General features: G+C 39.2%; 1 protein-coding gene across 1 annotated transcript in view; it reads right to left on the bottom strand.

The window, feature by feature from the left end:
* Nucleotides 1–25,947, bottom strand: part of IK (IK cytokine) — a 776,265-nt gene that overhangs the window by 66,949 nt on the left and 683,369 nt on the right. Inside the window, exon 19 of the mRNA XM_044069023.1 lies at nucleotides 11,375–11,409. Within this exon, the coding sequence (XP_043924958.1) occupies nucleotides 11,375–11,409 (35 nt within the window). The remainder of the gene's footprint in view (nucleotides 1–11,374; nucleotides 11,410–25,947) is intronic.

The following is a 25,947-nucleotide window of genomic DNA, read 5'->3' as shown; positions in this document are numbered from 1 at the left end:
TGACACCCTGGTTTTCCTCCAATCCCTCCTTCACCTTTTCCTTAGATAATACAGATGACACCCTGGTTTTCCTCCAATCCCTCCTTCACCTTTTCCTATTTAGGTAATATAGATGACACCCTGGTTTTCCTGCAATCCCTCCTTCACCTTTTCCTACTTGGATAATACAGATGACACCCTGGTTTTCCTGCAATCCCTCCTTCACCTTTTCCTACTTAGATGATACAGATGACACCCTCGTTTTCCTGCAATCCCTCCTTCCCCTTTTCCTACTTAGATAATACAGATGACACCCTGGTTTTCCTCCAATCCCTCCTCCTTTTTCTACTAGGATAATACAGATGACACCCTGGTTTTCCTGCAATCCCTCCTTCACCTTTTCCTACTTGGATAATACAGATGACACCCTGGTTTTCCTGCAATCCCTCCTTCATCTTTTCCTACTTGGATAATACAGATGACACCCTGGTTTTCCTGCAATCCTTCATTCACCTTTTCCTACTTAGATAATACAGATGACACCCTGGTTTTCTTGCAATCCCTCCTTCACCTTTTCCTATTTAGGTAATACAGATGGCACCCTGGTTTTCCTCCAATCCCTCCTTCACCTTTTCCTACTTAGATAATACAGATGACACCCTGGTTTTCCTCCAATCCCTCCTTCACCTTTTCCTACTTAGATAATACAGATGACACCCTCGTTTTCTTGCAATCCCTCCTTCACCTTTTCCTACTTAGATAATACAGATGACACCCTGGTTTTCCTGCAATCCCTCTTTCACCTTTTCCTATTTAGGTAATACAGATGACACCCTGGTTTTCCTGTAATACTTTAGTTGGTGTTTGCCTAGAATGGTTTTGTACTGACATGTAAAACAAAGAAATGCTGTACCACCTCTGGAAGTCAAACAATGTATTCTAATACACAGTTGATACAGTATAACCTGAAGTACTGTAAATAACAAACTTTGCAATTTACACATACTAAGAACTTTCTGCAAATACTTGTTCATAGCTTCATAAGTTGTGTACCAGGCTAATGGCCCCGAAGCCTTTACAAGTCTAGCCTACAAATCTAGCCCACAGAAGTGCCCTGGTATTGTGCCGCCCATCATCAGTTCCCAGTGCCTGTATTAAGTAGAAACACAGGAGTGATCTCCAGGGTGAACTTTCTATTTCCCATCCACTCATTAAGATTTCTGTTGAAGAGGGCTAGTGAGATGCTCTGCTTGACATTTATGGGAACTCTATTCCAGAGCATGGGCAGTCTTCTGGGTTATGAACCTGCCCCTCCAGCATGTTCTGTTGATTGTGGTAATGAGGTTGAGGGTCTCTGAAGCGTGTGGTGCAGAGGGAATGGGATTTCTTTAGATGTTACATTTCTAACAGAGATGGGTCAGACATGGCTTTGTAATTCAAGCAGAGATCACCTCTTAGTAGATGATATGAGACAGAGAATAACTGGAGTTCTTTTGAGTCTGTCCATGTAGGATATGTGTTTAAGGCCGAGGATCGTCTTCGTGAGGTACTTTTGTGGTCTCTCCAGCTGTTGCAAGTGTCTAGTGAGGTACATGCCAAATGGGTCACTATACTTTTTGACTGGTCTAATGAGGGAAGAGTAGAGAAAGAAATGATGACCTCTTTCTTCCTGGATGCAAAACCCTTGGTAATGAGATGTGCCACACAGGACTTTCTGACCACAGTGGCAATGTGGTGGTCGAAGGAGAGGTTGCGGTCAACCTGTGTCCACAGATCTCTTATAACGCCTTCAGTGTTCAGTGGGCTCCCATCGATATGGTAATTAATAAGAACCGAGTTTATCCCAAAGGGGATGACTATGCATTTTTTGGCATTAAGCTTAAGGCCATGGTTTTGACACCAGTCATTGGTCTCAGTGAGGCCTTTCTTTAGGATGTCTGCATCACTTGGGTAGTTAATAATGGCTCCCAGCTTGCAGTCCTCTGCAAATTTGGTCAGCCAGATGTAGATGCCAAACAGGAGAGGACCCAGGACCGATCCTTGTGGGACTCCACTCGTGACTGGTCGGCAGTCTGACTTGGAGTCTGCTACTTTCGCACTGTGTGTTCCATCTGAGTCAATTTTCAACCCACCTAACCATATAGGGGTTGATGCCTAGTTTGGTGAGTTGATCAATAATTCTTGAGTGAGGAATGGCATCAAATGCCTTGGCCAAATAGAGGTAGGCTGTATGAGCTGTCTTACCTTCATCCACCACTCTGGTGACTGACTCAAAAAAGTCAACAAGGTTGAGCAGGCGTGCACTACCTTTCACAAAACCAAATTGCATGGCTCTGGAGTTTGGAGATTCCCTATATTCTTATTGATTAGGTCTATGATGATGCTCTCCACACCCTTACATATCAGAGTCATGCTAATGGGGCGATAATTTCCAGGGTCTGTAGTCGCTCCTCCTTTATGGAGAGGGATGACTGTAGCAGTGCACCATTTGGTAGGGACAAAGCCTGAGGTGAAGCTGTGAGTGAACACAGCACAAAGATGTGGTGCCAGTTCACTTTGTAATTCATGTAGGACACAGCCAGGGATATTGCTGGGTCCCATGGAAGCTGTATTCTTGGCCTTAGACAATGCAGCTTTAACCTGTGTTGCAGTAATGCAGGGTGCCTGGCATTCTTCCAGTATTGGGATTGGTCCTTTGGGGGGGGAGAAAGGGGTAAAGTTGGCATTGATTTGTCAGCCAGTATGTTGGCAGCATCTGTTGGCTCAGTATAGGAGGTACCATTGTGCAGTAATTAAGAGTAAATCTGGGTATTGCCATGAAGATTCTTGATATAACTAAAGAAGGCTTTGCGGTTGTTTTTAGTGTCTGCTGCAATTCTGATTCACAGCAGGTTTTGATGAGGGCTCTCAACTTTTTTTGAGGCTAATAAGGGAATTTTTCCAGTCTTGGGACATCACCTTTTTCTGCAACAGTTTCTTCCTTCTGTTGTAGAGTTTATTAATGGCAGGGGACCACCAGACTGGCTTCCTTTTTTCAGAGGAGAGTGTCTTGGTTCTGTTGGGTATGGCTAGTTCCATGCATTTATGTATGTGTTCGTACAGTGCATTGTTGTATAATTCAGCAGTCATCCATATATTTTCCACTGGCATAAGTGCCATGAAGTTAGCCACCTCTGTTTTTAGGAGTCCAAAGTCAGCTTTGGAGTAAGTTTTCATGGTGGATAACTTTGCAAGGGGGGGATGTGGGTGAGATATGGATTTCCATGGTGATTAGTTTTTGGTTAGATCTAACTAGGGAGGAACTGACTATTGGTGTAGAGCAACGGTTGCCCATGTTAGTAATAACAAGGTCAAGGATGTTGCTTCCTGTAGTGGGGGTAAGAATGAGCTGGTCCAGGGCATTGGAATTGATGAATTCCAGGAAGTGTTGGGCCAGTGGGTAGGTGCTTGAGTAGTTTTCCCAGTTGATAGAGGGGTATTTGAAGTCTCCTAGTATGAGAGTGTTGGGTAGGACAGATTTCAGGGTTCTTAGGAACATGGAGTGAGAGTCTAGGGACATGTATGGGGACCGATAGCAGGCTATGACCTGGATCGCAGTCTTACTCAATGTTAGTTGTACCTGAAGTATCTCAGATGCATTATGCTGGACTACTAGTCTGGAGGTGTGCAGATCCTTTATGAATATGGAAACACCACAGCCTTTGGAGCTTCGGTCCATATTTCAGGGCTGGAAGGTGTGGAATGAGTTAAAGCCTGGTAGCGCAGGGGGTGCTTTCTGCTGCATTAAACCAGGTCTCCGTTACAGCACAAGTGACAATGTTCTCCATTTTGAGGAGTGTGAATGTTGTAATTTATCTGTATTGCAAATTGTGTTAACTTTGAAATTTTGTGTGATTTTACACTTGGGTCATGGCTGAAAAGGCTCCCAAAGAGCAGCTAAAATAAATAAAAGCACACATAAGTATCTATACATGTATGCATGCAAATATATACACTGCTATTTAGAACGTACAGTTGTGTAAAATTTTACCTTAATGGTAGGTGAACTTCTCTTCACTGTTGCAGTATTCTTTACATAAGGGATCTCCTGCCAAGGATAGCTAAACATCGGCCAGTGTAACAGAGCCTTTAGATCTTATAAGTGCCGTATGTCACATACATGCTCCCTGTGCACGGCAAAGGGCAGAAAGGTGATGTATGAATGTACACACTCAGAACCGAATTGCCCCAGGAGGAAAGAGTACCTTTCAGGTACAAAGTAGAGCATGTACATCCAGAAGGAAGGAGGAGAGAAGGAAAAGGGAGCAAGAACCCCTCGGCCGGGAGGATAACAATGACATGGGGTTAAAGGCTACGGGGGGAGGGGGCATATAAAACCAAATACTGCAATAGTGAAGAAAAGGACATCTACTGTTATAGTAAGATTTTACACAACTGTGCCATGTCCTTCCATATCACTGTTGCAGTACTCTTTACATAAGGGAGAGTACAAAACCTAAGAAGGAGCCCAGGAAGAGGAAGGCACAGAACAGCCCTCTATAAACCCCTGCAGAATAGCCTTGACAAAAGCTACCGTGGCCCTAGAAATAAAATCCTATTTGTAATGTTTAGTGAGAGTATGAACAGAGGACAAAGTACAGCCTCAAGGATGGAACTGGTGGCCAAAACTCTTGAAAAAGGCACTGGATGAGGCAACCGCCCTAGCAGAATGTGCCTTTACAGACTAAGAAAGACATTTTCCATGTAATGAATAACAAAAGGAAACAGCCTTTGAAATCCATGATGAGATGGTTTGCATAGAAATGGCCAAATCCAAAGTACTGGGATGAAAAGAAACAAAAAGGTATCAGACTTGTGAATTGTTTTCCTTTTATCTAAATAATACCTGAATGGTCTACGCAGATCCAAAGTGTAAAGAACCTTGTCAGTGACGGACTGTGGAGAAGGAAAAAAAGGAAGGTAGGTGAATAAACTGATTAAGGGACAACCCATTAATGACCTTGGGCATAAACAAAGGGTTAGTTCAAAGAGACACCCGGTTTCTGTGAAAAATTAAAAAAAAGGAGGAATAGCCCTGAGATCCTGAAGTTTAGACACTTTCTTGGCTGAAGTAACAGCCAAAAGAAGAACAAGTCTTCCAAGTACAATACTGCAAGGAAGCTGAACTAACCGGTTCAAAAGGAGCTATAATCAAATTTTCAAGTACAAAACTAAGGTCCCAGCAAGCTGGAATAAGCTTTTTGGGAGGCCTGATATGAAGGACACCATTAAGAAATTGCTTGACCTCAAACTGAAAGGTCAAAGGAGTATTCAAGAACAAACAAGAGAAATTGCTGACAGGTGAGCTTTAACTGAAGAATATGTCAACCCAGCATGGAGCAGATCACACAAATAAGAGAACCAGAGGAACCTCCACAGAGGGTGGATCCTGATGGTGAGAAAGGTACCAGGCAGAAAATCCTTTCCGCTTAGACAGATATAATTCTTTGGTATCAGTTTCTGGTCTCCTGCAAACTCGGAACACATCTTCAGAAAAGAGGTGCCTAAAAGAAATCAAAACCTTATCATCCACAATGTTACCTGAAGAGTGGACATATGAGGATGGATAAGAGATCCCCTCTCTTCTGTGAGAAGCTCCATCTGGTGAGGTAACTTGTGGTGATTACCCCTTGGCAAGTCACAAAGAATGGGAAACCAATGCTGTCTGGGCCAAAAGGGAGCTACTAGCATGATTTTGGCAGAGTCCTATCTGATCTTGTGCTCATGGCAAGGGATAAAGGGGAGAAGGCAAACAGAAACATTCCCTTCCAAGGAAAAGACAGGGCCATTTACTTTCCAAGTCAGAGAACATGGTAAACAGAATAGGGAGAAGTTGCCTTTCCAGAGGAGGCAAAAATATCTACTTGAGGAATACCCCACTCCATGGACTATGTCCAAACACATCTCTGTGAAGCATCCATTCATGAGCCTGTGTTCTGGATTTGATCAAAGAGCCTGTCACTAGATTGTGCTCTGAGGGAATGTAAACTGTCACTTCATACCTAATAGCCAGATCCCATGCCTGAACAGCCAATCTGTAAAGGAGATAGGACCTCGACCCCCCCCCCTTCCCCCCACCTGCTTGCTGATGTACCACATCACAGTGGTATTCTCTGTGAAGCCTTTGAGGGGGCCGGGATGGAAAAGGGAATGAAAGGCTTACACAGCCAGCAAAGCTCTCATGTCTTTTATATTAATATGATCTGACCTCTGATAAGGTGGCCAGACATTCTGGACCTTTAGGGGGCAACAAAAAGGCCCCCACCCCAAGTCTAAGGCATTCTTGAACAATTAATGAGAAGGAACTGCAGCTTGGAAGGGAAGCCCTGGACTGAGACAGAGTTGTTGTATCCTCCACTGGAGCTCAAGTTTGAGACAAGGAAGAAAAGGAACAGGGAAATCCAGGGGGTGGCAATGTTGAAGCCACACTGATTTGAAGCATCACTGAAACGTCCTTATATGGAGCCTGGTGACAGGAAGCATGGGAATAGTGGAGGCCATAAATCCCAGAAGCCAGAGAAATTCCCTGGCTTTGAGAGAGGATAGAGGAAGCAGAGAATGGAAAAAGGTTGCCAGAGACAAAACCTTGGGAGCAGAAACAGAAGCTAGCATGGGAATAGTCTGAAGTCTGCAACCAAAAAAAAATATGATCTTGGGAGGGCATCACAAATGTTTTTTTTAGATTTATGGTGAACCCCAGACTTTGTAAAAGGCAAGTGGTGAAGTGGAGAGTCTGCAACAGACTGCTGGGAGAAGGAGTTTGAATGACCAGGTCACCCAGATAATGAAAAATCTGTATCCCCGAAGCCTACAAAAAGCAATGGACTTTTTACTGCCCCAAGGATGTTCAAAGGGCAAAGCAGAAAATTCAAAATGGAAGGAAGAAACAGAGAAATGTAAGCATTTCCTGAACACAGGTTGAATGGGGTTGTGAAGGTATGCATCCTTGAAGTCTAGAAAAACCAAAAAGGCATGCGGTAAGAAGACAAGGAAACAAGATTTGAAAAGACAGCATTCAGAAAGAAGAGACCTTGAGAAAGCCGTTGAGCAAAGAAAGATTCAGAATTGGTCTCCATGTACCTTCATTCTGAAGAACTAAAACCATTCTGGAGTAAAATCCCTTTCTGACATGGGTGGGTGGGTGGAACAGGCTGAATGGTGCCCTGATCCAAAACCAACTGTGGAACCTATGGGAAATGAGGAAGTTATTCTTGAGGAGCTTGAGGAATGCCTGGAAAGGGGTGTGGGAGGGATTTTCAAACCAAGAAATGCCCCTGACGAATGACAGACAGCATTCCAAGAATTTGAGGTGATCTGATGCCAGATGTTAGAGACACAGAAAGGCAGACCGACAAGCGGACCTGACCAAAGGGAAGAGAAGGCCAAATGTCAAATGGAGACAGGCTTGTCCTGAAAGGAAGACATGTGAGTCAAAGGAGTCTGGTTGGATTTAGAAGAGAGGAATGCGCCATGATCCCTTCTTACCTTTAGGAGGTGGGCGAGTCTACTGACAGACAAAGGTGGACTTGGAAGGATAATTCCTTTGGAAATTAGAGGAGACATATACATGTTTGAGTTCCTACAAAGCCTTACCCTTATCCCATGGAAACTTAAACAGGTCAGCAGCAACTGTCTGAAAAAGATTTGTGTTATCCAAATGTTTGGCTTTAATATAATCAGGTAAAGCCTGAAGGTGTAGCCAACAATAACATCTCATCACAGAACCAAAAGCAGCAGCCCTAGAAGAAGCATCAGCTATATCACAGCTGCATTTTATCGAGTGACGTAAGACCTGAGAAGTGGACCCAAGGAAGGAAAGAGATGAAGCCTTCCCATCAGAATCAGAAAGTTCAGACACCACCTTAGCCAAATGAGAAATAAAAGCCAAAACATACCTGGTCATGTGGGTTTGGTAATTAATGGCTCTAAAAGACAGGGTGGCAACAGTATATACTTTTTTTTACCAAATCTTTCCATAGCTCGACTGTCCTTATGTGAAGGAAGGAGCTTAGTAGATGGCAACAGCTTAGAAGGTTTATCAGAGGAAACTGAAACAAGTGAAGGAAGAGCAGAAGGCACCATACAGAAATGCGCTACCCTCAGGCACCTTGTGGAACCTGTCAAGTTTCTTAGGAGCTGGAGGCTGAGAATCAGAAGCTACAGAGGCAGCAGAAAAGGTGTCCAAAAGGGCTGCCAGAACAGGAGGAACAGCAAACAACTTAGGAGATTCCATCTGTAAAACCAGACCTGGGAGAAATCCCATTTAAAGCATTCCATCATAAGAATAATAGTATCCCCAAAGACTAATTCTTCTAAAGGGGAGTCTTAGCTCAAAGAATCCTCTTTTTCTGACCCATAATCGAGAGGGGAAGGGATTTAAGAGGAGTAAGAAAGGGATTCCTCCCCAGAATCCAAGTTCTCATCTGAGGGATTCAATTCCCTGGGTCTTGTAACAGGAGTGAAAAATCAGGGACTGACACCCCCTTGAGAAGGCTTCAAGACCATTAAACAATTGAAGAGACCTTGAGTAAAAGCCTGCCATTCATGTTGGGGATCTTTAGCAACAGTAGTAAATAGTTTTGTTTTCTGCCCCCCCCCCTTTTTATGCCCTATGCTGTGGTGGGGAGCATACATGTGACATACAGTGCCTTTAAGATCTAAAGGTTCTGGTATGCTGGCTGGATGCTGGGTTATCCTTGGCAAGAGATCCCTTATGTAATGAAAAATGCAACAGTGATATGGAAGGACATCCTTTGGCATGTCCAACCTCCCACCCCAGCACATACTTAGTTGACAAAAAAAAAAAAAAAAGACTAAACCCATGCATAGATCAAGCAGTCCATACCAACATTATACCTACATCATCACAACACCTGAAATGCCTGAGAATGTATCTAGTGAGGTATAGAGAAGTGAAAGCTGAAAATTTCTAAAGACTTGTATTTAATAACAAAAAAAATAAAAAGAGCACAATAGACTGAGCGCTTTTGTTCCTTATCCAGAACTTCATCAAAATCTTTAATCTCGAGTGTCACATGCCTTTATATACAAATTAAAGGGATAACCATATAAAAACTACTAATACAATTTTAAAACCATAACCGTTTTTTTAAACATATTAAATAGTCTCATTTCTTAGTTTGAATATAAAAAAATAAATAAAAATACATTTAAAATATTTGCTGTTGATAATTAAATTATTTGTGAAATACTTAATTTTGAGTAATTGTGTATATATATATATATATATATATATATATATATATATATATATATAAACCACAACTACAAACAAATTGCAGTTTTAAAGCAGAATATATGGAAATCATATTGTTTAGCCCTGGGTAGTTCATGGCATTCAATTTTAATTGCCATACAAGTTCCTTAAACTCCAGGCGTAATTCTCAGTCACCTCTTCTTGGGTCATGGGGAACTTTTTCAACTATGCTAAATCTAAACAAACAGATTTCCTTACAACTTAGGGAATGCTTATACGGAGAATTATTCATATTGTTTTCATATCATAAATATGTTCATTAATTATTTTTGATAAGGCAAGTTCCATTTTCCCAATGTAGAAACAGGTGTATCCCTCACAGACTGCTACATAAACTACACCTATTGTAAAATCTGATTTTACTATTCAACCCATTTTCAATAATAAATTCATCTGCAACTAAAATATGAAATCAATGTTTAATTGCACTGCAAGTAGTCATTCCTAAACTCATCCTGGTTTGATTCCCTGAGTTACGAATCTTTTCCAAACATTGTTTTATACTGGGAGCAATTTTGTAAACAAATTGTGGTCTATCCCCCAAAACAACATTCAAACTGGGGCATGTGTTAATACTATACCAGTTTTTGTCAATATATCCCTAATTTTATATGCAGCTTCATTACTTTCAATAATATCTACCATTGGAGCCGTTGTGGGTGCCCAGACTGGGGATACTGTCCCTGTACCGGCCGCCTCAGTAGTCCCCACAGCATGAAGTCAGTAACCCAGTCCAGGTGGCAGCAACAATGCCCACGATAGGGCTCTTATTAATGTAGGCTTTCTGTAGACCATGGATGTAAATCCTCTGTCCTGTACTAATCAAAGTATCCAAGAAGTTCATATTTCTACTATTAAAATTCCATGAAATTCTAAACTTAAAAAAGGAGGTGGAATTATTTAAAAAATTAAACTCCTCCGCCATTTCCCTCACATTTGTCCAGATGAATATATTGAATATAATGAAGCAGCAAAAAAAATTTAGATACACTGACAAAATTTGGTATATTATTAGCAATATGCCCCAGTTTGACATTTTCGAGGATAGACCACTGTTTAAACTTCTCCCAATATGAAACAATGTTTGGAATGGATTCATAACTCAGGGAATCAAACCAGGATGAGTTTAGGAATGACTACTTGTGGTGCATGTAAACAATGTTCTTATATTTTAGTTGCAGATACATTTTTTATTGAAAATAGCTCGACTTGCAAAATCAGGTTAGTCAAAGGCAATTGTAAAACAATAGGTGTAGTGTATATAGCAATTTGTAAGGGATGCACCTGTTTCTACATTGGGAAAAAGGAATATGCCTTAACAAAAAGGATTTATGAACATATTTATGATATGAAAACAAAGAATATGAATAACGCTTTATATAAACATTCCCTAAGTTGTAAGGATTACGCTCATTTAGATTGGGAATAACTGAAAAAGTTCCCCGTGACCCATGAGGAGGTGACTGGAAATTACGGATGGAGTTTAAGGAACTTGCTTGGCAACTGACATGATTTCCATATAGTCTGCCTTAAAACTGTGATCCATGAAACTATAGGATAATTTGTTTGTAGTTATGGTTTATATACATTTACTTGAAAAACGTTTGTGTTATGGTATGAAAATGTTGAATTAAATATTTCGCAAATCAGCAACAACAAAGATTTTAAATTACTTATTTTTATTTATTTATTTATTTTTACATTCAAAGTAAGAAGTGAGAAAATGTAATAGGGTTTGAACCCAGTACTGGTTTTAAAATTGTATTAGTAGTTTTTATATGGTTGGCCGTTTAATTTGTATATAAACTGCATGTGACATTCAAGATGAAAGATCCTAATGAACTTCTGGATAAGGAACAAAAGCGCTCAGTCTGTTGTATTCTTTGTTCTTCTGTTTTTTTATTTATTTTTTTATTAAATACAAGTCTTTGGAAGCCTTTTGGAGTGGTCCTTTTGGCGGTTTCACTTCACTATACCTTACTAGATACATTCGGAGGATTGTATGTCACTTTGAAAAGTGTTGGTTGGTTATGGCATACACCAGAAGGGTGAAGGTTAACATGCCAGTATTATACTTACCCATCTGTTTCAAGCCTTTTTCGTTTTTCAATGATCTGTAAGGAAACAAATGAACAGATTGTCACAAGTGTAATATTGGCCTTGGCCATTCAAGTCTAAATCTTTAAGGGGTCTCCATTAAGTTTAGAAGAACTACTGAAAAACAGTACTATTTGTGCAAGTAAAGTATCACTGTAAGACATACTCACCATAACAGGATATCTTCAAGTAGCAGTCTCTTCAGCAACACCAATGACATAAGGGTAGTCTGCAATAAAACTTCACAGAACAGCACTAGCCAGATTTCTCATAGGTGCTTCTCTGGAAGTGGGAGGAGACAATACACCCCATGTCCCTTGCCACTGGAGGCTTTCTATATTGAGCTCCCTTCTCTTTGCCTTCGTGTGTTCTGAAGAAGAAACATATCCACATTAGGAAGCCTACTTGACTTCCTTAGTTTAGCCAAAAAGAGATAAAAATTACTTGTTTTCCTACATGCAATCCAGAATTTTGGAACCAAGGGGGGATGCTGACATGAATTTCAGAATTTCTAGAGCTAATAAGGTCGAATTCCTCACAACCTCCCCATAAACTTAAAGCACAGTGCTAATCCTGTAGTCTATCAAGTCAACAGTTTGGGAGTGGGAGTCCAGAAATGCTCTTAGGAATGACTATTTTCCTTCATTAGTAAGGCTGGACTTCAATGTTCAAAGAAATTCTCAAGGACTGGAAAAGGTTCAAGAGGTGCTGGGCTGCATGGTGGAAGGTTGGATCAGGCAGATGCCCAAGATAGGGATGAATATGAATTCCCCTGGACTTGAAGTGAGCAAATACCAGTGACAAGTACCTGGTGAATATCCTGACTGACAGAAACATTCACAATCTTAAGTATTATCCTCAGAGAATGGCTACATATTCAGTCAGACGTAACTTACAAATTCATATGAAAGGCATGTGAAAAGCCCACTTGAAGTACACTGTGCACTTCTTGTTTTCTATTTTCTGTCTAATAACGTTTTTTGAATGAACTGGCAATTAGTGTTTCGTATTTCTATATCCAACTTCCATCCATTAAATACTCCACAGTTAAACATGTGTTTACATTCACGAGCAACAGTCTCAGGGATATGCATTCACTGTAACTCCTATTAGTTCCAGCCCTCTGAAGAGGTGTCCATCTCTGTATACTTTGTTTACCACAATCAAATCTCCCTCCACATTCTGTAGGCATGGAATATTCTCACCGAGTTCCTGTTTAATTTTTTTTATTTTTTTTTTATCTTTTCTTTTACATGGATGCTAAACCGAACCCTCATTATCAAGCACAATATGTAGTACAGAATTAAACAATGCCATTAATAACTTTGGTACTCTCACATTTATAATTCTGAATATACAGTAGCCAGTACCTTGTGCATTGCACATACAGCGGGTATAAAAAGTGTACACACCCCTGTTAAAATGCTAGGTTTTTGTGATATAAAAATGAGACCACAATAAATCATTTCAAAACCTTTTCAATTGAAAAACAAATCTGTTAGGGGAAAATATAAAAATTAAAAAATGTACAATAAGCTGGTTGCATAAGTGTGCCCACCCTTAAACTACTTTGTTGCTTTTGATTTTAATTACAACATTTAGTCTTCTTGGGTAGGAGTCTATCAGCATGGCACATATTGACTTGCCAATATTTGCCCACTCTTTCTTACAAAAGCACTACAAATCTGTCAGATTGTGAGGGCATCTCTTGTGCACAGCCCTCTTCAGGTCACCTCACAAATTTTCTATTGGATTTAGGTCTAGGCTCTGGATGGGCCATTCCAAAACTTTAATTTTCTTCTGGTGAAACCATTCTTTTGTTTATTTGGATGTATGCTTGGGGTCATTGTCATGTTGAAAGGTGAAACTCCTCTTTACATTCAGCTTTCTAGCAGACGCCTGCGGTTTTGGGCTAAAAGTGATTGGTATTTGGAACTGCTCAATTCCCTTCACCTTGACTAAAGCCCCAGTTCCAGCTGAAGAAAAGCAACTCCAAAGCATGATACTGCCACCACCATGTTTCACCGTTGGAGTGTTCTTTTGGTGATGCAAAGTGTTGTTTTTGCGCCAAACGTACCTTTTGGAATTGTGGCCACAAAGTTCAAACTTGGTCTCATCAGACCATAACACATTTTCTCACATGCTTTTGGGAACCTGATGTACTGTTTTGCAAATTTCAGCCGGGCCTGGATGCTTTTGTGTGTAAGAAAAAGCTTCCATATTGCAACCCTATCCCATAGTCCAGATATATGGAGAATATTGCTAGGAGTGGAAACAGACAAACTAAAACTTGACATTCACATATCCATGACCATAAAAAAAAAACACAAAAAACTTAAGAGCGTTATACAGAAATAAGCAACTTCTCACCAAAGCAGCAAAGATTTCAATAGCAAATTCCCACCTTATCTCTACCTTACTTTATGCCTCTCCAATATATACCAAACTAAGGCAATGCGATCTAAACAAGCTAGAAACCTGCTACAACAAAATCGCCAAATTCACCACAGGGGCATCCTACCATAGTCACCACTGTCTCTCACTTGCTGAACTGGGCTGGCTTGAACTCCCTCACCTCCTTCAATGGTATCAACTCTCACTCGCCCACAAACTAGTAAACCATCCACTAAATGTCCCATCCCTTCAGAATCTACTCCAACCCTATCACACCACCAGACCACTAAGATCCAGCAACAAAAATCACTTGCAGATCACTAAAGCCAATAACTCTGCTGGTGAAGCACTATTATCTTGTGCCATAGCCAAATGATGGAACTCCCTCCCACCCACAATTACCTCCATGCCATCATGCACCCACTTCAAAACTTTACTAAAAGCGCACCTAAAAACATGCTGGCTATGCCCTTGCAACTCCCACTCTAATATCACCCACCCCATCCAACCACTACCTTTCTTTCCACTCCACTAGCTACCTTGATTATAGCAAGCTCAGATGCTCATAAGTCTAGTACTTATTACACAACAGGAACTTCTTATTGTAACATTTGTTAATGTCTGTTATGTACTTCACAGATAAAGATTCTAGTTGTCTACTGATGTACTATGTTCTTCATTTGTAAATATGTTGTAAGTAGTTGCTATGTAAATTGTTAATCGCTGTGTAATCCAATGTAACTACTGTCTTGTTTATTTTAACTGTGGAGCTTTTCTCCCCGGGCCTCCACTGAAAATGGACCTACGTCCAGTCAGACAATCCCGGTTAACAAATATAAATAAATAAATAAATAAATAAATAAATAAATAAAATAAAATAAAATATTGGAGATTGTTGTTGCATGTAGTACACAATCAGTACTTGCCAGAAATTCCTGCAGCTACTTCAGTGTTGCTGTAGGTCTCTTAGCAGCCTCTCAGATCAGTTTTCATCTCGTCTTTTCATCAATTTTGGAGGGACAACCAGTTTTTACAAAGTCGCTGCTCTCATATTTTCTCCACTTTTTGATGTCTGTCTTCACTGTGTTCCATAATATATCCAATGCTGTGGAAATTTTTGTTGTACCCTTCTCCTGACCAATACCTTTCAATAATGAAATCCTTTTCATGCTTTGTAAGTTCTCTGCGAACCATGGCTTTTGCTGTAGTAGGCAACTGAGTAAATGTCAGGAAAATCCTACTAGGACAGCTGAACTTTATTTGGGGTTAATCAGAGTCTAATTGATTGCAGGTGTGTACCCAAGAGCACTGAATGCTGTAATTAAATCAAAAGGTGCTTGAACAAAGTATTAGTTTAAGGGTGTACACACTTATGCAACCAGCTTACTGTAAATTTTTTTTTAATTTTATATTTTTTCTCCTAACAGATTTGTTTGTTTTTCAATTGAACTGTATAGGTTATAGGTCACATTATTTATTTATTCTGGTCTCATTTTTTTTATATCACAAAAACCTGGCATTTTAACAGGGGTATGTACACTTTTTATATCCACTGTATATGCGCACTACAAAGGTTTATTTCTCATCTTTTAAATACTAGACTCTTTTATTAACTATTTGTTTCTTCTAATATCTTTTCTCCTATGTGGTAGTTTGCACATAACAGTATTTCATCAAATTATATGAAAATTTGTTTTAATAACAGTTACTGAAATTCCATTTACCTCTGAGCTTTCTGACTACAGAGTGATCCCCTTCCTGCAGTTTACGGTCTTCTTTTGAAGGTCTTACAAACCATCTTTGTGTTTGCATACTACACTGCTATTTATTCTGGCATGCGTAGATCAGAGGTGTATACAGACAACTGAGGTCCTATGAGTGTGGCTGTCTGGGAAAATTGTTATCAGGAGGGTTAACTTTTACTATGTGAATATGTACATCATTTTGTGTGTTTGTATAATGTTAATAGGTTCTGGGGGTGTGTTTGCTTTTTGTTTGAGGGTTTTCATTAAAACAAAAAGTCTTGTAAGATGTGATACAAGTTCAAATGGATATGACAAGAAATAACTGTATACAAGATCACCCTGCCAAACAATGTATGCATGTAACACAAAAGCTGAAACAGGGCATTTAAAAAAAGCTGTTGTACAAAACAGGTGGGAATAATCACTTCTTACCATAAAGACAACATTTTCCATATCATATATACAAAAAAGAAAACAGTAGTGAACTACATTTAAAAAGGCAGCATTCAAATAGCTATGCTACAGGAGACACATTTGGAAAGAACTGAGCATGTGAATTTGATAAAGGATTTCAGGACCGTTATGACGCAGAATATCTGGGAAAAAAGGAAAGGGGAATACTTAAATTAATTGCGAGGGGAGGTCCAATCCTGACAGAAGAGGTAAAAAAAAAGATAATGGCAGATTTTTAGTACTAAGGGGCTACTGGCAAGGGAGAAGGATTACACTGGTATGTGTTTATATTCTACCAAAAACTGCTATAATACAGCTTAAGAAAATTTTGGGAGAAATAACTTTTCAGCAAAGGAATATTACTTACAGGTGGGACTGGAATTTTATTTGCAGCAATGAAGATGTATCCGGGGGGCCCACAATGGAAAATATAACAAAACAGGGTGGATTTTTTAAGAAATTTATGCAAATATTTGGTATGGAATATGCAAGAGAATTTGCATATTATTCACCAAAGTACATGGGCAACGCTAGACAGAAATTATATTTCACATAAAGATGTGCATTTAATTTAAAGTTTTGATACTCATCCACTAAGTATTTCAGATCACACGCCAATAACAGCAAAATGAAAATGCAGGGTAATGAAATATAAACGAGACACTGGCATTTCCCCACCTATCTGTTAAGAGAGGAAATTAAGGAATGGGCAGTGGAAATTATTCAGTTATTAGGGAAGAGAGCAATTTCTTCAGAAAATATAGCAAAGGAATGGGATAAAATTAAAGTGAAGTTTAAAAATAGGGAAAACAAAGAGAGATCTAATTAAGAAGTAACAAGAATTATTTAGAGGGACTGACAAGTTGCAGTACTGCAGAATAGGGGGATTCTCACAGAACAAGATGAGGAGCAACTGCTTATTGCTAAACAGAAAGTAAAGGACTGCCTTGATAATATGCATGAGTTTAGAAAGATTGCCTGTAAGCAACGGTTTCTGAAAGAAACTAAAGAGCACAAAAGCTTTTAGCACAATGGCTCAGGCAAAAGTAGAAAGGGTTGTTGCCAAGTTTAGGAAGCCTATAACAAGGAAAATAACCAGAGATCCTGTAGAGATATTAGAAATATTTTGGAAATTTTATGAAAATCTTTATGACACAGAAAATGTGGAAATCAAGAAAAAGTAAAATGGAAATATTTCTGGAAGAATTAAATATGCCAAGGTTATAGATTCATGAGGCTCAAATACTAACAAGTTAGGACAGGAGGAAATGAAATAAAAATGGAGATATATAAACGATCTGCAGAAAATTCTCAGAGAGTAAAGGTTTTCCTGTGGACGTTTGGAAGCTAGGAGGGAAGAAAGCGATAAAGATCAGGAAGGTTTTGTTTAACAGTATTTTAAAAGGAGGAGAAGCACCAACATCCTGGAAGAAAGCAGTGGTGGCTGTTATACTTAAAGATGGTACAGGCCTAGCAGTTCCAGCTTCATACAGGCCCATTTCAATACTAAACCACAGTTATAAAGTGCTTATGTTTGTAATGGCTAAAAGAATGACAAAGGTGTTGCCAAAATGGACAGAAATGGATCAATGTAGTTTTGTGAAGGGGAGGCAAACATTTTCACAACATTAATAGAACACTGACAATCCAGAGGGAAGGAGGATGTAAGAAAATACCACTGTTGTTGGTGGGTCTTGATGCAGGAAAGCATTCAGCAGAGTAAGCTAGGAATTTATGAGTACGGCAATGGGAGCATTTGCATTCCCTGATAAAATTATAAGGTTGATTAGGAGGGTATATGAGGGATCGGAGGCAAAAATTAAAGTGGGGGCAGGTACCTATCTGACAAGTTCTGTTTAAGCAGAGGAACCAGGTAGGGGTATTTGCATTATGTTTAGAACCATTGGCAAAGAAAATAAGGGACTCAGAAAATCAAGAAAATAATTGGTGTGGTGCTCAGAAAAATCAAGAAAATAATTTGTGGGTAATCAAGACAAGTTGGCTTTATTTGCAGATGATATTATTTTATACCTGATGAAACCAGAAAGGGACATTTTGTGTTGTGGAACATTCTGAGACAGTTTCAAGTGGTTTCAGGATGCAAAATTAATGAAGATAAAACAAAGGCAATAGCTGCAAACTATGCACCCATATATGGATTGGTTCAGCAATACCCATATTTATACGGACATGATCAATCGAAGCACTTAGCAGTACAAATTAAAAATGATTCTGTTATGGCAGCTAAGGATATGTGGGAAGAGACTAAACAAAAGATAATACAAAAACTGGGAAACTGGAATCTCTCTTTTATGGACATGGACAGTAAGATACAAGAAGTGAAAATATTTTTAGTCACTTTAGTTTTATACACAGGTTAGGTACACTTAACAACAGAAGTTGTGGACAGCAATTAAAGAGATGAAGGACTTTATCTGAGAGGGGAAGGGGGCAAGAGTCAAGCAGGATAAGTTGATCCTTCTAACAGAACAAGGTGGCTTGGAATTATCGGATTTGAAGGGGTGCTTCAGAGCTGCACAGTTATGGCTCCTACAAATAGCACAAGCAGAAAGCTATAACACAAAGTGGAAAGGGATGTTGATGAAAGAAAGATCAAGAAACCAGGAGAGACTGGGATTTGTGATGCAGATCCTTAAGGAGAATAACAATAACCATACAGATTATTATTCCTTCATGTAGCAGAGCCTGTGGGCACTACATCAGACTTTGACATCACAGCAGCTCTGCCACAAGGCCCTACTCTTCCAAGTCTAGTGAGAAACTTGTCATTGTATAATAGCCTGTGGTCACTACATCTGACCACGATACTGTAGGACCTCTGCCACAAGGCCCTACAAATTTACTGAGAAATTTGTCATTGTGTAATAGCCTGGAGGTCACTACATCTGACCTCGATACTACAGGAGCTCTGCCACAAGGACTTACTCGTGCAAGTTTACCGAGAAATTTGTCATTGTATAATGTAAGCACATTTATCATGAAGAACCTTGCTATGTTTTAACTTATTTAAGTACATGCCTGCGTGTGATTTAAAAGTGTCTGTGTAACAGTCCGTGCACTCTAAGGACTTCTTACTAAGTTTGCCATACAGCATATGCCAGTTATTTAGCCTCAGGAAATGACAGAAAACCTGTTTTACTTTGTCATCTCTTTGTTAATTGCTTTGTACTGGCTATAAAATGATTATTCTCGGTTATAACTTAACCCGAGGGTGGGAAGCCTGCTTCGCTCCCCTTCCCCAAATCTCCCCCCTACTCTAATGTTACACTTTCTATATATATATTTCACTTGTGATTCTTTTCTAAAAACCCTCCCCATATGACCTTGCTACTTCTATAGATACACTTCTGTTTCTTGTTGCCTACTTACTATTTCCATTTATTTTTTGCCCCATTCCCAATTATCTTTCTCCCCACCCCTTCTGCTTTGCACTATATCCATTCATAATTACTACCCTCCCTAATAGTACCCATCTATTCCACATTGAATCTTTAACTTTTCCCAAATAAACCCTAATTTCTTCTTATTTTCTGACTACATCATTATGCTCTGGCCTTTCATACCCCTCTATTCCTTACATTCTAGACAAGATGCCAGGGCAACCTAACTCTCTTCTTTTATAGACAATACTTCTCTTCTTACCTATCCTTTACCAGCTTTCATCATCACCGAATCTCCTACTGCCCTGCAACTAGTTGTTTCCTTCTTAAATGTTATCTCCCCCACTACTTTACATCTATAAAATACAGATATCTGTACTTAATTATGCTACTTCTCAGCTCATCCTCTATTCTTCTTCTCCTACTGTGACATCTTTCATTCTACCATGACTCAATAATATCTCTTAACATCTCTCCACCTCTGCCCCAAGCACCTACCCATACTTGCTCTTCACACTTTCCACACATTGCACCAAACTTATTTAATACTGCTCCTATCTTTACTCTGAAAATAGATGGATTAAATGCACTTCAACTCAAACCAAAACAAAATTAAGTGCAAGAATCTTCTCCAAAATACATTTCCCAACATACTAAAATCCTTGTAGGAGGAGATATACACAATAATCTGTTCCACACCTATCACAATGAACACAAAGGTAATTCTCTCCCACACATTTCTCTAACTCAACAACAGCCAGTCCCCCAACACTGGTGATCTAATTTTTGCTGCAATAAATGTTAGAAGCATAAGAAGCAAAACTGCTGTACTACATCCACGAATTAAAGCCTGACGTTCTTGCTGTAACTGAAACATGGCTAAAACATAGCATAAATGACTCTGAAGTTATACCACTTGGCTATATCATCATCTGTAATAACAGTATAGAGAGGAAAGGTGGTGGTATTTCTAATTATTTCCCAACGCCTAACACTTTTCTCCTTACAGCAAACCAATACCAAAATTCAGTTCAGCAGAGCTTCTTAATGCTTTCCTCAAAATAAACTATAAACAAGTATGTATTACTGTACTTTACATCCCTCCTGGTGATAAAATAGCCATACTGGAAGATATCCTACATTGTATATCCATAAACTTTCCACAAGAAAAATTACTACTAGGTGATGTGAATGTCAACTTGTTGGACATAAGCTGTAACTCTCCTCATCTAGCATGAACTTATATGGTTTCATATAACTAATATTGTCCCACACATTATACCAACACATCAAACTTCCTATTAGACTGGATCCTAGTATCAGACACAAGCAAATACTCCACCGCAGGTACAATGTCAGACTCTCTCAGTGATCATTTCCTAATCTATATGACCAGTTTAACAACAAATATTTATAAAATAACATGAAACCTTGCCAAATTTGACCCAGAAATGTTCATTACTGCACTATTATCTACTAACTGGAACTTATTAAAAATCCCCCACTTAGAAGATGGTATAAATGAATTCAATACAACTTTTCTAAATATCCTAATTACCCTTGAACCTCATGGAAGGAAAAGACTAAAAACAAATAATGTAATTTGGCTATAAAAAAAGAGTAAAATGCTAATGCAGGATTGAGGAAAAAGCATGGAAAGAAAGGAAAAATATAAAACACCTCAATACCCTCAAACTTCAGAACGGTTCGCAATTGTACTGAACAAGCAAATAAATGAAACAAAAAAACTATACTATAATAACTATCAGAATAATACTGCACACAACACTAAAACGTTTTGGACATCCTTTAAAGAAAATCTTATACCCTGGCCAAAAATTCAACCCAATCCCCTCTTCCCGATAACTCACCATTTGAAACTACATTGCAGTTCAACTCTTATAGATAGTATAGCATCTCTAACCAAGGATTCCTCAACACTGAATCCCAACCTTGCCCAACAGCCACATATCACCACATCACTTTGACCTTCAAATGTGTACCCCCATCCTGTACAACACTACTCAAACAAACCATGCTCTTCTTCAGCTGATGACCTCCCAAGCAAGTACCTAAAAATAGCAGCCAGTAGTACTGCCTATCGTGCCTCAAGCCTCATAAATGAGTCAATCCAGGAATCCCATGTTCCCTCTCTCTGCACAAAGGAGGGAATTCAACAGACTTTTAAAAACTTTAGATCTACAGCAATCTTGTCTCACCTCACCAAAATACTTGAAAAATGTATTCAAAAACAACTGCTAGGCTATTGCCTGTAGGAGAAACTCCTAACCCCATACACAACATGGCTTCTGTCCTTTCCACACTACTAGCACTGCCCTTCTAACCTATATAGATACTGTCAATAAAGCTAGACAAAACAGCAAACTAGTCTCTTCCTTATTTCTCTACTTGTCTAAAGGCGTCAACAAAGTTTGTCACAGCAAACTTCTACTTCAAATGTCCTCACTACGTCTCTCGCAGTCCACCTTTCTGTTGTTCAAAAGCAACTGTCCAATAAGTATCCATCAGTAAAATGGCACTCCATGCTCTCTCCTTACCTCCCAGTCACCACCAGTGTACCACAAGGCTCTATCCTTGATTCTCTCCTCTTCAACATTTTCACCAGCACCCTCTATACAACCACACAACAGGCCACCCTAATACAATATGTAGATGATTCCACTCTTATTTGCACAACATGGTACACCTTCAAAAAACTACTCGGAAAACTAACAGCCACAGAAACATGGCATTGCAACTCACAACTCTTGCTCAACCCAAAAACGACCAAACTAGTACTCTCCCTCAACCCTCTCAAGAAAAAAAAAGTGTTCTCTCTTGATAATACCATTAAAGTCACTTTTCATAGTAAATCATTAGGGGTGATACTGGATGATAACCTTACATTTGACCTGCAGACACACAATGGCATAAGAAAAAAAATCATCAAAAACTAGGAATGCTTTACAGAGCCCAAAAGATTTCTCACGGACACAACTGAAACTACACTTGCCACTACTGAACTCCTCCCCACACCTCTTCATTGCACTTCCATCCTCATTAACATCACAAAAACTAAACCTTTAACAATGCTAGAATAAAGCTGCTAAATTTGCAGCAAATACCCCTAGCAGAACACACCAGTGTACATCACCAAAAAGACCTAAATTGGTTAGAACTGCCTCATCAACTAACATACACACAGCTTTTCTTACTACCTATAAAATTATCCAGCTGCCTGTCGCGCACTATAAACATTCTACACAACTATGTTTCCAGTTGGTCACTACGATCCAGTGACCAAAAACTCCTGTCTGCCTACAAACCGATCAAATCAGCATGCTAGACACCGTCTGTAGTTGTACCTGGTTGCCAAGACTTGGAACTACCATCCCTCCCATGTTTGAAAACCTCTCTGAAAGACTTCCTAGCTAAAATCTGCCTCTGTTCTTGCTCAAAACCAGGACAAACTATATCCGTAAATGTGAACAAGTACCTTTTCATTCCTTATACCTCCTTAATCTCCCTTCTTCACTTACTTCCTCACTTCTGTCAAATTCTCTTCCTATCTCTCTAAATATACCATAAGCCTATTTTTCCCTCACTTCATATTGCAAGTCCTGTTTGTATTAGACTACCTTACCTTTAATTTCTTTACAAACTGTCTACAATTTCTCTACATATTAAATAATTGTCACATAACTTGTATCAGTTCTTAACCAATGTTTTTATATCATGTCTAATTATAATTATTTGAACTGCAGAGGTTTTTGTTTTATTTTTGAAGACTGTAAAATTACTATTCTTAAAATGTTTTGCAATAATTTGGAGATTTTCTCTAGAGCCTCTGCTAAAAATGGCTTCTACACAGTCAGACTAACTAAATAAATATTCATATAACAGCAGAAGGTATTCCAAGAAATAAGCCAAAATAGGACTGGAGAAAGGAGATTCCGCCAATAGGGATGACTGCAATTAGGGGTACATATGACAGGCAAGAGGGGACTGGAATGTACTGGAGAAAACTGGCAAAGGAACCAAGGTATTGGGTGCAAATAATTAGTGGCCATGCTGAGTTTAACAGAATGTGAACAGGCTAAGAATTAATACAGACTGCAGGCTAGAGAATGCCTTCCCTTATCAAGGATTGATAGAGTACAGCCAAAGAGATAGAAACAGGGGGATCCTAAGTAAAAGACGAGCACTGGTAGAATTTTTAGTAGAATCTACAACAGAAGCTGCTGTTAAAAAGGGATAATTAGTAGGGCATGTAAAATACTGCATGATAACTTTTGGAATCAATCAGAGAAGGTTGAATCAATCAGAGGAGGTTAGAAATGATTAGGAAGAGAGAGTGGGTAAGCAATTCACAGAGAAACAATGGGAGGATATATGTATGGGTCCCAAGCTTTTGAAGCCTTGCTTGGACATGTTTGCATAATTACTTTTATATCCCAAGATCTACGAAGAATTTTTCCTCAAGTAGACCTCAAATGTTGGAGGTATGATAAGTAAGAAAGAGGTCACTGGGAACATATTTTAGTGGGTGCAAAGAGTTGGCAGACTTCTTTACTTGCCACCTCCTCTCTAATGAAGCTACTATAATCTACTAAAGGAAATGCATGATTTTGCTCGTCTGCAGACTATGACAGGCAAAGTCTAGTTTGTTCATTGGTGGAAATAATTCAAGATGAATTAAACTTGCAAATAATTTTCCCAAGCACTCTGTTAAAACTTATTAGTGGAGTACATACGCACACAAACACAGGCCTTACTTCCCCTTACAAAGCTGCATCATCAGCACATGCTACAACATTTCAGGATCATAACATTGCACAACATGGCATCTCAACATATCAGTACTGGCTGAAGTTCTCAAAGTCACATTCACACTGTTAAAGCCACATTTGATTACAAGTGGTGGACTGTATAGATATATGCCCCACAGCCCTGCCTCTGATATGAGACTTGGGCAAGTCTCTTATTGCTTTTTGCGACTTACCTGAGCAGGTCCATCCAGTAAAGAGCAATACAGGCCTGACAGTCCAAATCTCTGGAAACCAATGCCAGGTATAAAGTCCATTAGCCATGCAGTTCAAGTCTATAGATCAATTTTCTGGGGAGAAAGACCTGGCTGAATTGAATTTCATATTACCCCTGGAATGTCCAATGTCAATCTGCTCAGGGTCTGCTTTCAGGTGATGAACTCAGTCCTTCCTCTCATAACAGACTCTAAAATCTATCCAGAATTTTGAGAAACAGGAGGAGGCCTAAAATCAAGGTTATAGAAGAGTGACAGATCTAATTCCTGGAATGTCTCTATGAAGGTACTTCCACAGGCTTTGGCTCCTCCAGTCCTCATAAATTCTGCATTACACATTTTAGGAGAGAACTCCTTCAAGCCTTCTGTTTGCACACATCTTTCATGTTTTTAGTGTGTTCCCAAGAGTAAAACCAAGTAGGGAATGGCCTCTTTCCCCTTTTTATTAGCTTTATATTTAGAGCTATTATCAAAATAAATGAGGGATACACAAACTCAAGGACATGTCGCTTATATAATAAGCAAGAAAGTTAGTCTTACTTGCAGATGACATTATTTTGTACTTGATAAATCCAGCAAAGAACATTTATGTGTTATGGAACATGTCGAAACAAGTTTTAAGTCTTTTTTAGACATAAGATAAATGAAGATAAAATAAAAGCTATATCAATAAACTATGTACCCATGCATGAACTAGTTCAAAAACACCCACCCTTATGGAGATATGTGAAAATGAAGTATTTATGTGTATGGAGTAAAATAATTTGGTTATGGATGCTAAGGGTTGGGGGAAGTGACTAAACAAAATACACAAAAACTGAGAAATGAGAAGCTGAACACACTTGATTAATGAATTTTTTTTTAGGTTTGTTTAATCATATATACATTTCAGCAATATTTTTATCAACCAGAGGAGAAATTGTGGATGACTAATAGAGAGTGAAGGAAATTATTTGGGTGGGGAAGATGCCAAGAGTTGCGTGGTGTAAACTGATTCTCCACATAGAACAAGGTGATTTAAGATTACCTGACCTGAAGGGATACTTTAGAACCAAACAGTCAAGGGTCACATACATAAAGTCAAGCAGAAGTTTACAAATCAAAGTGGAAAGGTATAATGATGCCATGTGAGAGGGAAGTTTGGGAAATATGGAGGGAGTAATGATGACATGTGAGGGAAGTTTGGGAAATAGGGAGGGAAGTAGGATTTTGGACTCAGGCTCTCAATGACAATAAAAACCACCACCCAGATTATTATTTTCTTAAAGTAGCATAAATTCTTCCAAGAACTAAGTTCAACACGGGAGTGGAGAAAGGAGATTTTACCAACAGGAATGACTGCAAGTAAGGCTATGGAAAATACGAGAAAAGTGGCTAGAATTTACTGGTGGAAATTAGCAAAGGAAAAAGAAGTTATGTACTCACCATAACATTCCATCTGAGTAGGTAACTTCATTTGTCAGCAACCTGCGGGTATCGGATCCGAATCGGATCCGAGCCGGCAGCTTTATTCAGCTAAGA

This window comes from Protopterus annectens, chromosome 4.part0 (genome assembly GCF_019279795.1).
Source record: "Protopterus annectens isolate FY-2018-M chromosome 4.part0, PAN1.0, whole genome shotgun sequence".
In the NCBI taxonomy this organism is placed as follows: domain Eukaryota; kingdom Metazoa; phylum Chordata; order Ceratodontiformes; family Protopteridae; genus Protopterus; species Protopterus annectens.
The sequence above is the reverse complement of the archived record's forward strand: the minus strand, read 5'-3'. Positions and strand labels throughout refer to the sequence as shown.